Source organism: Lepisosteus oculatus, chromosome 3, assembly GCF_040954835.1.
Source record: "Lepisosteus oculatus isolate fLepOcu1 chromosome 3, fLepOcu1.hap2, whole genome shotgun sequence".
NCBI classification, from domain to species: Eukaryota; Metazoa; Chordata; class Actinopteri; order Semionotiformes; family Lepisosteidae; genus Lepisosteus; species Lepisosteus oculatus.
In genome coordinates this window covers 24,429,986-24,443,609 of record NC_090698.1, presented here as the reverse complement: position 1 = coordinate 24,443,609, position 13,624 = coordinate 24,429,986, and the positions used below count along the sequence as shown (strand labels likewise).

At 36.4% G+C, this 13,624-nt stretch overlaps 1 protein-coding gene across 2 annotated transcripts in view; it reads right to left on the bottom strand.

Moving 5' to 3' along the window:
• Nucleotides 1–1,159: 1,159 nt before the first annotated feature.
• tnpo1 (transportin 1) overlaps nucleotides 1,160–13,624 on the bottom strand; it is a 57,736-nt gene continuing 45,271 nt past the window's right edge. Inside the window, exons 20-25 of one of the 2 annotated variants that reach the window (XM_006627101.3) lie at nucleotides 12,168–12,263; nucleotides 9,439–9,514; nucleotides 7,475–7,574; nucleotides 7,060–7,134; nucleotides 5,982–6,124; nucleotides 1,160–5,379 (exon numbers count right to left, since the gene is read on the bottom strand). In XM_006627101.3, the coding sequence (XP_006627164.2) occupies nucleotides 6,017–6,124; nucleotides 7,060–7,134; nucleotides 7,475–7,574; nucleotides 9,439–9,514; nucleotides 12,168–12,263 (455 nt within the window). In that variant the 3' untranslated portion in view covers nucleotides 1,160–5,379; nucleotides 5,982–6,016. Of the gene's footprint in view, nucleotides 5,380–5,981; nucleotides 6,125–7,059; nucleotides 7,135–7,474; nucleotides 7,575–9,438; nucleotides 9,515–12,167; nucleotides 12,264–13,624 lie in introns of those variants that run through there. The other variant, XM_069187054.1, reaches the window with a different exon arrangement.

Sequence of the window (13,624 nt, the reverse complement as noted above, 5' to 3'; positions counted from 1 at the left end):
TTGATTCAGAGATTCTTGATTTCCCTAGCTGAAGTTCCTAAGTTTGAATATACTTTTTTAGATACACCACCCACACTTATCTTTCCTTTCTCCAGGTCAGAGTGTATTTACTCCTCTTACATTCCTCTCCACTTTCGGTTAGCCATGTTTCTGTGATTCATAATTAAGTGCTTATATACCTTCAAATTCGTTTCTGATACTCCCAGCATTCAGGTATAAACTCATGACCAGATCATTTACTTAGAACTTCTGTTTCTCCTGTGGTCTTTAATCCCCATTGAACTTCCCTTTCAAATTAACGTTTTTTTCTCTCTATTCTAGTTCTGGATTTCTTTGGTTGTTTTTTGGTGCCAAGAGTCCATCTCTTTGCTATGGAATGATTTCCAGGAGTTCATAGAACTAGAATCTTCTTTTGCACACCATGTCCTCACCCACACATTGTGTTGATCAGTTTTGCCCAGTGTGGTAGGGTTCCCAAGAAAACAACCAATTTAGTCCTGTTCTTTCTTGCCATGTTAACAAAAGTGTTAAATACAAACGGAAATTGTGCCATTTAATACAATATAATCTGTATCCAAAAAATGTGGCTACCATGAAAAAAAGAAGAGTATTGGCTTACAGGTTTTGAGAGAACTGCAGAGCTGTGCTTTGTTAAAATATATGGAAAAAGTAATCAACTTTTGTGACCGTTTCAGTTTTAAACAAGGACCACTGCATATCATTCTCATTCAATATCATGTCACAAGATCAGGATGTTCACTGGCAAGTAGTGAAGAAAACCTCCTGGTTTTATATCATTATACATTCCTTTTCTTGCTGTTGATGTGGCAGGGCAAATACTGCCACATTGTCTTTTGCAACCCAAAGTTTTCCTCTTAATGATCTCACTAGAGCAGACCTAACATTAGAAGGTACACTATACAAAATAAAAAAAAGTATATTTAGTATGATAAGGGTTTAGGCCAACAGAAGTGAGTTTTAAAATGCAAAGGGAAATTAAGTCACCTATGTAAATGCATGACTCAGTAGTGACGTTTATCTGTGTGACATGAAAGCGGACCAAGAATCAGGTTTCAATGGTGTACCCATTGTAGCCGTCTGAAGCATTCTTGGTTCTATTTAATGGCAAATGACAAATAATACCAGACAGTTCCAAACGTTTATGTAAACAATTTATTTTCAACAATGTACAGATCCAAGCAGTGATTAACATTCACATCTATTACTACATCATACAAATGTCAATACAAAATTACTACAGTACAATATATATTCTTTGCATGATCCAAAATATTTGGTGGCCCCAAAAAACTTTAAAATTCAGCAGCTTATCAAAAATTAAAACCATATTTCTATTCAAAATGAAGTTCTCTCATGTTAGCGTAAGTGTGAAGGCAGACTTCAAGAAATATTAGTCAAGTATACACAGCTAAGAGAGGTTTGCTGGAGGATGTTTTTGAAGGAAACATTCTAACATTACAGTAGTTGATGCTATTTATGGTATTCAGAAACTTGGCCGAGTTTCCTAAAGCTTTATCATCATCACTATGAAAGGCAAACTCTTCTTCGACCCCAGCTGCTATTAGAAGTATTCAATGCAAAGTGCTTTATTTAATATACCACCCTGACCAGTAAATTACTCTTTCCAAAGAATTAATTTGCAAGCACAGTGAGTGCGGTAATTGAAGAAACAGCACAAAAGCCCTGTTGTGTTGGTTTGAATGTAGCTGATCAATCCATCGCTTTAAATTTAGACCTCTTGCAATTCTGTTTTTCATTATGTGCCATAAAATAATTTTCAGCTGGTTATTACGCACATTCCAGGGTGTGAAAGTCCTACACCCAGTTAAGAGTTTAAGAGTGTATTATAACGTTATTACAACCCACAAGGAATTATTGTTAACGTTTTAAGATTGAGGAATGGCAAATTCCAATAAAGTACTTTTTGAAATGCATAATAGATTAACAGAGCATTAACAGTGTTACCAACATAGCAGTAACTGATTACTGATTCATTCAACTTAATAAAAACCAGACTGCTCCAATGCATCTTCTTGACAATTTAAATCTAACTTGTTAGGCATTTATAGTTATCATTTGCAACCCTTAAAGCGTTATCACATTTGTCTTAACATTATCATGATTCTAAAAACACAAATGTCATCCCCCCCCCGACGTGACTACAATATTAGCCAAATGTACACCCTTATGAAAATTTGTATAATGGTAGGGTTGAAGAGGAGTTTCCTTTTTGTCCATTGTTAGAATCCTTCAAAAGGGAAGCTCAAATGGAAAAAAGGCATATATAAAACAGTAAACTGACCTCCTGAGGTTTCTACAACATAAAAATATTCAAGTAGAAAACTACATTATCACTTAGCAGCGGCCATTTCTGTAAGACAGCACACGAACAGCATTTAATTCAGTGTGTACAGAGCAGACGAATTAAGCCGTGCTTTCAGCATGCCAAATAAAGCTGGAATGTGACAAGACAAAGGTATCACGACTTCAGAAACATTCACGCAACAGAGAAACGTGAAAACCACACAGACACATGTGCTTCATATATCCCATGATGTTTTCTTATTTTTTTAACCCAATCTGTTTTGTTTTCATTTCGCAGTTAATTATACAGAGCAGATGAAAAATATGGCGTATGGGGACAAAACAAAACTCAAGTAGTCAATCAATCATTGCTAGTTGTTTTGCAATTCAGGAATTTTTTTAGCTAAGGAGACCCTTTTCTCATTTTTGCTTTAAATACTGATTTTTTTCTATGATCAGCAAATAGGATCAGGGCAAGGGCAACAGACACTATTACTGCTAGAAGAAGACTGAAACCCTGCCCCAATAATGGCATCTGCACAACTAAAGCAGGTTTTTAAGATGGCAAGTGATCATCAATAATGATGCAACGATCTGACTTTGTGTCTAAGGTGTCTGAATAGGTATAAAAGCAAAAACGTTATCAACACCCAAGTTACTAGTTGAGAACCAAATTAGCTTTTCCTCACACGCTTTTGGGGGAACTTTAAGAAGCAGCTTCGGAAAAAATTAAACAAGGGTTAAAGCAATAGCAACTGTTTTAAGAGCTTGATTACAAAATTAGTAGCTACACAGGGCAGCCATGCTTACAACAAAGAAAGAAGCATCATTATGCATTAGTGTCAGGCTTTTGAGTGAGGAGCTGTGTGCGCGTGTGGGCAGAAAAACAAGGTCAATTCCACAATGAAATGAAAAAAGGTGAAATGCAAAAATGTTGCATCTGTAGAGCCTTCTTCGGGTGTTAGTGTTAGGCTTTGCCTTCATGTATTTAAAAATGCACCACTGACAGGTCAGGGCATAATGCTTCATCAGTTGTGGACACAAACGAGGAATGTGTAAAGACCAGCATGCGCTCAAGCGTCAGAAGCTAATAAAAAAAAGGTTCCAAATGAATCACAAGAAACATTCTTCTCACATGCATAATCTAACACAGTGCAATAATTCATACCATTCACCACTTGCACACAAAATGAGAACATGCAAAGATCTGTCAAACATGAGAATCTGACATAAGCAATGGATATTTTTCAGCTGCAAAAAGATGCTATGGCTTTAGAATTGCGTGTGTGCGCACGCGTGTGTGTGCGCGCCCCTCAAGAGAAACAAAAAGTACTGAAGGCCGAGCTCCGTCCAGCAGAGCAAATGGGATTTTTTTCTAGTCACCCCCCCCATATTCATCATGGGATACAGTCAGGCAATCTAAGAGTTCAAGACGACTTGCACTTTGAAGAGTAAAATAAAATCAAGAGTACCAAATCAATTTTGTCCCAGATTCACAGTATGAAACAATGTAAAAAATACACATTAAGGGGAAGGGAAAGGTTAAATAAGCAAGGGTTTATTATTGAATGGAAATAACTGGAGAAAAAAAAAAGCCAAACAAATGAAATGGGTAAAGATCATCATAATCCATCATTCATCCTCTCTGTTGTACCCCTTCACCTAGCTAGGGTACAAAAGGGCCACCAACATGCGCAGATCAAGTTTCAGAGTACCCTGCTTGGTATATCCATTAAAAAAGAATCATAAGCATCTTTAAGATCATGCTCTGAACAAAAAAAAAAAAGAACAAAAACTTGAGTGGGGATTAACACCCAAGAACAACAAATGTCATGATCTTTTACAATTGTCATTAATGCCAAATGTTGAACACAGCCCTTTAACAGTTTCACTAACCACATGGCTCTTATAGTCTCAGAATATCTGGTAAATTCACTAGTTAATGTCCATGCAGAAAGCACATCACATTGACAGCACAGAAGCAAAGTTTGCACAAGTATATTGGCTTCCCACAATGTGCAGGTTACAGACACTACTATTATCAATCTTAATCCTAATGAATCCTAAAGATATTTCAAGGCCTTATCATAACTACTGGACTTAAACCTATCCTTAACAGAAAAGTAAAAGCTCTACTGCAAATAAAAACTGAAGATTTGTAATACAGGGCTATGCATCATTCAAATGAAACACAAAACCGGTGCAACAAATTACTTAATGTATACCATCCCCACTCTCAATGCAAGCATGCTACGTTTGCCATAAAATGACTTCCAACTGCAATGAAAATCAAATGTGTATTAGTGTACATTTCATTTGTTGACAATCCTGGCCAAATAAAATCTTAAAAAGGGCAGTACTACTAGTCTTAGATCCCAAAATATTTAGTATTTTTGAAGTTGAAAAGAAGATATGCCCATGATATGCAAAAGTAGAGAGAGAACTGACTTATCTTTTAGGCTTAGGCTTTTTGCTAGGATGTTGGTCATTAATACGTTAAACTTAGCAATTATTCTCTCACCATCTACTATTATTTGTTAGCAGGAGCCCACTGATGACGCACATGAACAAGGATAGCTGAGAAACAGTTCTAACTTCATTTAGTATATTCTTCATCATGCAATTGTCTAGAATGTCCCCCATGCCTATGTCTTTAGGTTTAAGCTCAACCAATACTGTTTCAAAACCCCATCTTTGACATTAACTGTGCTAAACTGCCTTACTCTGCACTCCTCCTGTAGTTTAAAGCCAGTATTCACTACAAAAAATTTTCAAAGGTGTCCCCGAGGTTTGGTTTGCTATTTCTGTTAGTAGAAATGTGCTATAGAATTGGACCAAATGTCTTCGGTTACTTCATTTCTGATTGAGTTGTTTCCGAGTGTTTCCGATTCCCCCTGTCCACAGAACAGTGCGTCGGCTAACACCTCCCTCCCACCCCGCCCAGTAGGGTCGGGATCATACTGAGTCCCCCCCACTGGCCTACCCTTCCCCCCAGTAAAGGGTAACATTTTCCCTGGGTACAGAGGTTCCCCGTTGTCTCCCACAGTGAAAGACCTGTAAAACAGAAACACAAGAGATCACTGAGCATTGTCATGGCATGAGGAAAAAAAAACATGTCCTCTACTCGCCACCCCAAGTGAATTCTATAGCATAGATTTTTACTTATTAACAGTCTGAATTCTATGAGTAGGCCAATGGGCTCTACAATCAACATATATGAAATCAAATACTTGATTGCAATTTGTAGCAGAATTTAGCTCATAATCATTACATTCTACTACATTCAGGTTATTGTAATACAATTTAGAAAATGAATTATACTTTAGCCTTAAAGAACTGTGAAGATCAGTATTTCAATTTCCTCTTAGCCAAAGTAGAAATTCCATTTGGCAAACACTAATTCACGAAGGATTAAATATGAGAGATCTGGAGGTTAGGGATTTAAAGCTTCAAGTGAGGGGATACAGAATTAGCCTACAAGAATTTAACAGAGTACTACAGCATGCACTTCCTACAAGATACCCCCCCAAAGACTTTCGTCCTGGGACATGAATACTGGTGGGCAAGACAAGTAAGTAAACATTGCTTCTAGCAAAGCTAAGAGAGACTGGTAATCTTACAAATTAATCAAATAAATGCAGAATATTGAGGCCTACCCCAATTACAGGCCTGCATCCTACAGCACAAGCTGTTATACTCCATAATAGGCTGCAAGGCGCTCCTTCAGAGGAAGGGGAAACTGATCAGAGAATCGCCTCCAGTTCTCATCTCCCACCTGGTTTTTGAATCCATGGAGGATCTGAAATTTAACAGAAATTTCACATTTCTGGTAGGAGCCATGAGGACAACAGAATTTGAACCAGATTATTATTTTTTTAATTACACCAGTCACCTTTCAAACCGATTTCCCATGCATGGGATAGGAGCACAGCTACTTGTCACCGTTTAAGAATGAACGAAACAATTCTAAGGGAAATGCATAGTGGGCCCTGATATTTGTAGCGTAACCAGTGCCTAGTATAGAGAGTTTTTCCTAAATTCTTTTTTAAAATCTATTAAAAATGGGGTAACTACAAGGTGAGATTTGCAGATGTTTCAACTAGATCAAAAGATAAGATGAAAATCCTGAATACACTGTGCAGTTTTTTTTACAATTTTAAGGTGATCAGGTTAAAAACTATTTCCCATGTGACAGTTTAAGGAAAATGCAGCCCGATCAGCAGCTGCATATATTATATTAATACGCTGTTTGCCTTCAAATCAAAAGCATTTTGCAATAACACTAAATCCTTTTGATGTTTGCATGTGAATGATAAACTCAAATAATGACTCAACACATAGCATCTATAATTTAATATTGTTTTTATAATACGTTTAATCTCTATACTGTGCAGAAAAAGAGTTTAATAGGTAGAGACCAAAGTTAATTTTCCTAACACAGTTGGCTGGTTTCAAGTCTCAACCCCGCTATGAAAACAAAAGCCCCTCAAAAAAGTATATGATCTGAACTGGCCCATTATAATAGGGCTATGACCATTTTAAGTGAATCCTTTGGCTTTAAAGGATAGATCTAGGAACAACAAGATTGGGATATAATTGTAGAAGTGTTAAATCCATCCTTATAGAAATTGCATTGTATTTTATTTCCTAAAGTAGATACGGAATCCCAAAACGTAATTTCCTGCATTCAGTTAAACATAGGCACCCAGAACACACATTTATAGAAATGGTTACCTTGCAGAACATCTCTCGCAGGTCATCCTTAGGGCTAACCCACGAGGCCACTGCATCACAGAAGAATATAAAATCCTGAAAGGTAAACGGATCTGCATTGGCCCTCAAAGACAGTTTGTTCACAGTCATAAGAAACAAGTTTCCTTGTCTACCAAAATTACCTCCATGTAATTCAAATCAAAGGTAAAAACAAAATGCAACCAAGGTAAAAACAAACTATGCTGAAGAAAATTAATGTTGAGAATACTTGCTGCAAGGTTACTATGAGGAAGCAATAGCTTTTCCAGGTTGCTGCCTAATTGATCCATGTCGATAATTATTTTCCATTGATAGTAGCTCATAGTTCTTAGAGAGTGCTTCATGTGCCTTGACTTGAAAGAGGGAAAGATCTTCCATGTAGAATTGGGGTTATCACCTGTACAACTCCTCCAGGGTTGACACTGATCATAGTGCAGATTCCCCGGAATGCTGAGTCTTTTTCTTCATTGTCTCTTATATTACGCAGTGAAGTACACCTGTTAAATTGGAAAATGAATACATTTAAAGAGGCAGACATTTCTCTTTGAGAGATCTTTGCATGGCTGCTCTAAGGCACTGAAAGCATAACGTCCACAAATGTGGGTTTTTATTTTAAAATAATAGAACACAGTACCTTGACTTTTTCTGATTTATCACACAATGTGCTGTTCTTTTCACAGTATAATTGCTACAACAATGCTGGGCCTTATGCACTTTACAAATTGTGTTTGTAAGGCATATAGAGATCTTCATTCATTGAAACTGGTTACATAATAGTGCATATTTGTAAACTTCCTTTACACTATAATACAAGTATTTTGCATTGCTTGGGGACTGGGGGCTTATAATATATTCTATAAGCCACAACACATCCAAAAGCATTTGAACAATGCCATTACCTGCATCTGTGCAAGAAAGCTATTAAATGTACATTGCATACAGTAATACATATAGTTGTATGTTGAAACATGAAATATACTCACTGTTACAGCAAATAATGACAGGACCTAAGAGGATTTAAGACTGGATTTAAGAAAACCTGACTTTAATATCCCAGTTCCTGTGTCCAGTGTTAAATCTAAGGAGCAGCACTGGCAATTGCATCTTAAGTGTTTTGAAAGAGAAGGCATGCCAAGTTTAAGTGAAGAAGGCTACAGGCATTCATCAGTTTCTGATGCAGCTTTAACAGCGCACTGAGTATTTCATCCCATTGCCACAAGGCCATGTGATCTATCCATACCTAACCTTGTCTGCAGCTATCTGAGCTGCAGGACAAATGGAGGGAGTACATTTTAAACATTCAGTGCCATATGTGAATACTTCAAAAACTAATCAGTTTACTGTAGGTTAACACTATCAATGTGAGATACATTTGATGCTAAAATGAAGGCAGTAAAAGTAATAAGAGGACTATGGTCTCCTCACAACTATTTTAGAAAAAATACTCTTAACAACTGTCTTTATTGTAAATAATAAAGTCACTTAATGTAGCAACAGAACCCATAAGGATAGTGGTAAATCTATGTACTGCCTTCACACTGAAACATTTAAATATACATCAGTCAAATCTGGTAAAGTGAATAAGGCCATTATGAGATGTATATTTTATGACTACAATTTGAGTAAGAAACCAGCTTGAAAGAAAAGAATTGAATGTCTTAACTGTAATAAGGATGCATGTAACTGAAGAGCTTGATATTAGTATTTTGGAAAGTTGACTAATGTTGGTGAGAAAAATGCATTAGCTTTCGTGGACATCTAAAGCAATACCCACCATATTACATTTTATAGACATGCACATTATAAAGCATATATATGGGCTTGTACTGTTTCAGTTCAGAAGCCCAAAGAGCCAGTATGAGCAATAACAATAATATATTTATTGCTAAACTGGCAGATTTGCTGAAATCAATGCCTACTGATATAAACATAACCTTAAGTCATTAACTAATAGCACCTTATGTATACCACTTTTAATATTACAGTAATGCAGGTTTGGAGCATTCTGAGATAGACACATGCACCACAAATTATTCTGGTGGACTGATTGTGCTCTTTTTGGCATATTAACAAGCCTTTTCGAACCAGCAAGCATGTGACAATCTTATCCCATGCATTAATTAGTTGTTAGCGACAATAACGACAACAAAAAAAAAATCAATATATACATGAATGTGCTACTGAGGAAAATCACAGACCTAAAAAGGACAAGATTAGTCACATGGTTGACAATGATTAAGGACTGTGACTCTCAAACTGAAAATAGCTTTTTAAAAGAGTGAGAGAGAGCAAGAAACAGAGAGCTCTAAAAAGAGAGAGTGAAGAGGAAATGAATTAAATAAAAGATTGAATAATACACACCAGGGTCTTATAAACTGCTGTAGCATGGGTGCCACCTCTTGAGGACAAACGTAACCAAGACGACCAATTGTTATTGCTAAGGTAACGCAATCACGGTTATACACCACCAAACGCCAACCAAGACATGAGCAAATGAGGGGGAGGAGAAAAAATAAAGAAAAAAACAACAAATAACTCAGAAACAGAAATCAACAGAATCTGTGTATGATAATAAACATAAGATTTCACTAGTGCTGATTATTACTACCCCAGTCTAAGGGGGATGTAAAATATGATACTCTAAAAACAAACAAAACATTTAAGGGAGAACACTTGAAAACGCAGCTGTAAACTAAAGCCAACATTTCTGGATGGTACATAAGGTCATGGGTCCCAAATGCCTTAAACATGTAAGGCTTTATTGTTCACAGGCAGCTGCTGTTCACATCTTAGCATTAAACGTGTGATCTAGGGTGGTTTTCTTCTACTCCTATGTAATAGCAACCTGCAGCCTTATCAGATTTTAATTTTTTATTCCCTGATGTCGGTTGTTATATAACGGAAATATCCATGCATCCCAGTCCTAAAAAAGAACACATTAATTTAAAGGTGTTAAAAGTAAACTGCCAAGCAAGCAGATCTAACTTGAATCAAGATAGTGCACTTTCTCAGTTTTCTCCCTTAAACTCACAAAAAGGTTAATCTTTCATAAGAAAAAAGAAATGGTTTCAAGGATTACTCCAAGCCAACTACATGGAGAACACTAAAATCCAGCAGATTCAAATGAAGCAGAGGAGGGAAACCTAAGTTTAAGAGACACAAACTATGCAACATTCTCATTAAAACAGGCATTTATGAACAATCCAATGAAACATGCAAAAAGCAGATGAATGCTCATTAGAATAAGGTTCATTGCAGGATACACTGATCCACTTTGAATTAAGAGCACATCATGGCATCATGCTTTTCATGTGCACTGCATTTCTTTGACTCACTTTTGAAAATCAAGTTGGAATTGAAAGAGGGCTTCATTCTTCAAACCTAGTTAGGGACTGTAGGTTTTTACTTTGTAGAATTCCTCTAAATAGCGATTGCAAACAAGGGACTATGCAATTCCCGAAAATGAACTGCTAAAGGGCAGGCACAAAGAGTACAGGGGGAAAATTTTAAAGTCTGATTACTCACCAAAAACACAACTGGTAACATTACATTTTGCTCACTTTTTTCAGATCCCTTTTGTTTAGTTTTCTCATTGTCAAATTAAATTGTGAAAGATGCAAATGCACTGATCTGGTGAGGCATTCAAACGTGACATCACTGTAGCCACCACCATGTGAAGACAATAAAACAGCATTAAGCGTGACTAGGCACAAGTCTTTCCTTCAGCTTTTAGTGAAGGGCTATCAGCATTAAAACCCTTCAGATCCAGAAATAAAGAGATCTGGCGAGATGGATTTTTACTTGTCGTCAAAACATGGTCTTTTGTTATCGCGCTTAGCACAATTTTACTGACAGCTCTCTTCTCCACAGCCATCTTACGCTGTGAGGTAGTATATTTTGTTTATGCCAAGATACCAGTTTTTCCACCTGGGCTCTACAAGAGGTAGCAGTGATGATGGTGGTGACACTTGTACCTAGTAGCTTAAAAGCTCATATACCAGAAGAAACTGAATGTTTCTACATCAGTAAAAATGAGCTATACTATAGTGTGTAAAAACTCTAGCCAATCATACAGGATCTTAAGAAAAAGTTCTTAGTTTTTACTTTGGGGGGCGGGAGAAAGGTGTTAGAAATGAAAAAATTCAATTATTTGAATTTATTATTTTTCCCCCCACAAACCATGAAAATCATCACAATTTTTTAGGCTTGTTAGCCAGATATGAAAATGGGGATCAGATATCCTGCATTAAACATTTGCCATCCTTGACTAAATAACATTCAACATCTATTTGCAGATATGCATTCACATTTAAAACAGTAAATAAAACAAATAATAAACAAACAAGAACACACCTAAGCCCTAATATTAGCTTAACAGTTTTAACATATTACACTCCACTCTTATTTTCCCCCACTTGGAATTGAAAAGCTTCGGAAACAACGAACAACCATTCTTTCCACCAGTGAGCATAGTGTCAGCTGTTAAGTGTGAGGATCACAAATAAAAGCAGAGTGTAACAGGAAATTAATGGCAGATAAAGGTGCTATGTAAGCTATCTTCATATCATTTACATGAGAGTTTTAAGGATTAATCTGTTCCTCAGGCAATGTATTAGTTTTATCTTTATGCTCAGCAAATATACATATTATAAAGCAAACAAAAAAAGCACTTCACTTTCCAATCTGTTTTAAATGCTCTGGAACTCTAATTTACACTAAGGTTGCTGTCTGATACTATTAAAGAGTTCGTACAGTAAATCATCAAGCAGTGCTAATGCCTTGTAATGATTTACAGAATACAGCCTGTTTAGTTAATACCAAAACTACAAAATTACAAGCTTCAGTTTCTTTGGAGGAAAAACAAATCCAGCTAAGTTTTGACACTATTCAGTACGATTTAGAAAAAAAAAAGTTTTTATTATAGAATTCAGCATCGCTGTAATAACAAATTAAGCCCTGAAGCTTGTAACTGCAGCTTGGGATTTTTGAATTAAGAAGCAATCAAGTTTGTGATTTTCCCCTCTCTGGCGGTAAGACCATAAACACATCCCTCAGTACTCCCTAGCTCCTCACACCCTGCTGAGTGGTACCTGTGTTCTCCAATAATGTCTTGGGCGTATTCGGTCTGTTAATAATCTCCACCAGTTGGCGTAACACCATGGGAATGTAAGGCTGCATTTCAGCGCCTGATGGGAAACAAGATGACATTAAAACCAGCTCTCGAAAGAGCACAGGATTAATATTGCGCACAGAAAGGCATGGAAACTATTTAATACATGTAATGCAACAGTAAAAAAGCATCTGTTACACCATCCGCACGGACCAAATATAATTAACTAAAACAGAAGTGACTAAAAAAACCGATAATTTGTAGATAAACTTTAATTATGAACACAAATGGGGAAGTATCCATTTTGTCCAAAAACAGATTAATTTAGGGCTTCAATACACAGGGAAGAATACCTAGCCTAAAATGTAGCACATTAGTCTTTACTGTGCTCAGAAATATTTAGTTTATACAGTATAGCTTTGAGGCATTTAAGACATGTATAGGACACAGTTAACTGATGTGTGGCAGAAAAGACACAACACCACATTATAGCACACAGCTATATTATGAAACAGTCCTTCAAGCACTTCCCATGAAATTATATAGTGTAAATATGTTCCAGGGAGTGCAGCAGGAATGCTGGCAGACAAATAAATGTGCCTCAAAAATAACTGCTAACTAAACAAATAGCACAGCCGATGTCATTTAAATTTGAAACGTTTACCCTCCCTATGGAGGGAAGTGTCTGCAAAGGTCTCTCCAATTCTGCAGGGCAATTGAGACTTTTTAACAACTGTGGTGCAATGGTTCCCTCTGCTGGCAAAATGAAATGGCACCTAATTTCACAATAAGCTTCAAGTATGAACACACATTAGGTTCTCTTGGTTGATATAACAAAGCAAGAAGCAACATTTAAATTTACTTTTTTATCATTAAAAATATAGATACGATCTTTATTACAGGAGGGCACCAGAGCTCATACAGTAGGGAATTCTTTGAGAACCTCAAGCCACATTTTGAAAAGACCTAGCACATCAACATATTAGCTCACGGTTCTATACACACATGCTACCAACAGAATAGGAACAGCATATTACGAGTATATATATATTAAAGCATCTAGTAGATTTTTTAAATGTATTACTTTCTGGAAATATCTTCGAAGGTTTACAAGATGAATCTATCTAAATCTAGGAAAATATGCTGATTTGTTTTACATAAAAAGAAAAGGAGAGGTTTATTTCAGCCAGTCTGGGGAGACCAGAAAAGGGACTAGCCTTTGCCTGTATATGTAGTATTTGCTATTTCAGAATTAAAACAAAGTGTAATCATGGTGACTATACCCAGAAGCAGATCTAAGCCTGACTGTGAATAAAAAGCCAGAGAAACACTGTTGCCACACAATGGCAACTGCACAAATTTACAGATTCCATCTAAGAGTCTGTAAAGTAGAAACTAATTAGATGCTATTAAATAGATAAATATCAATTTAATTAA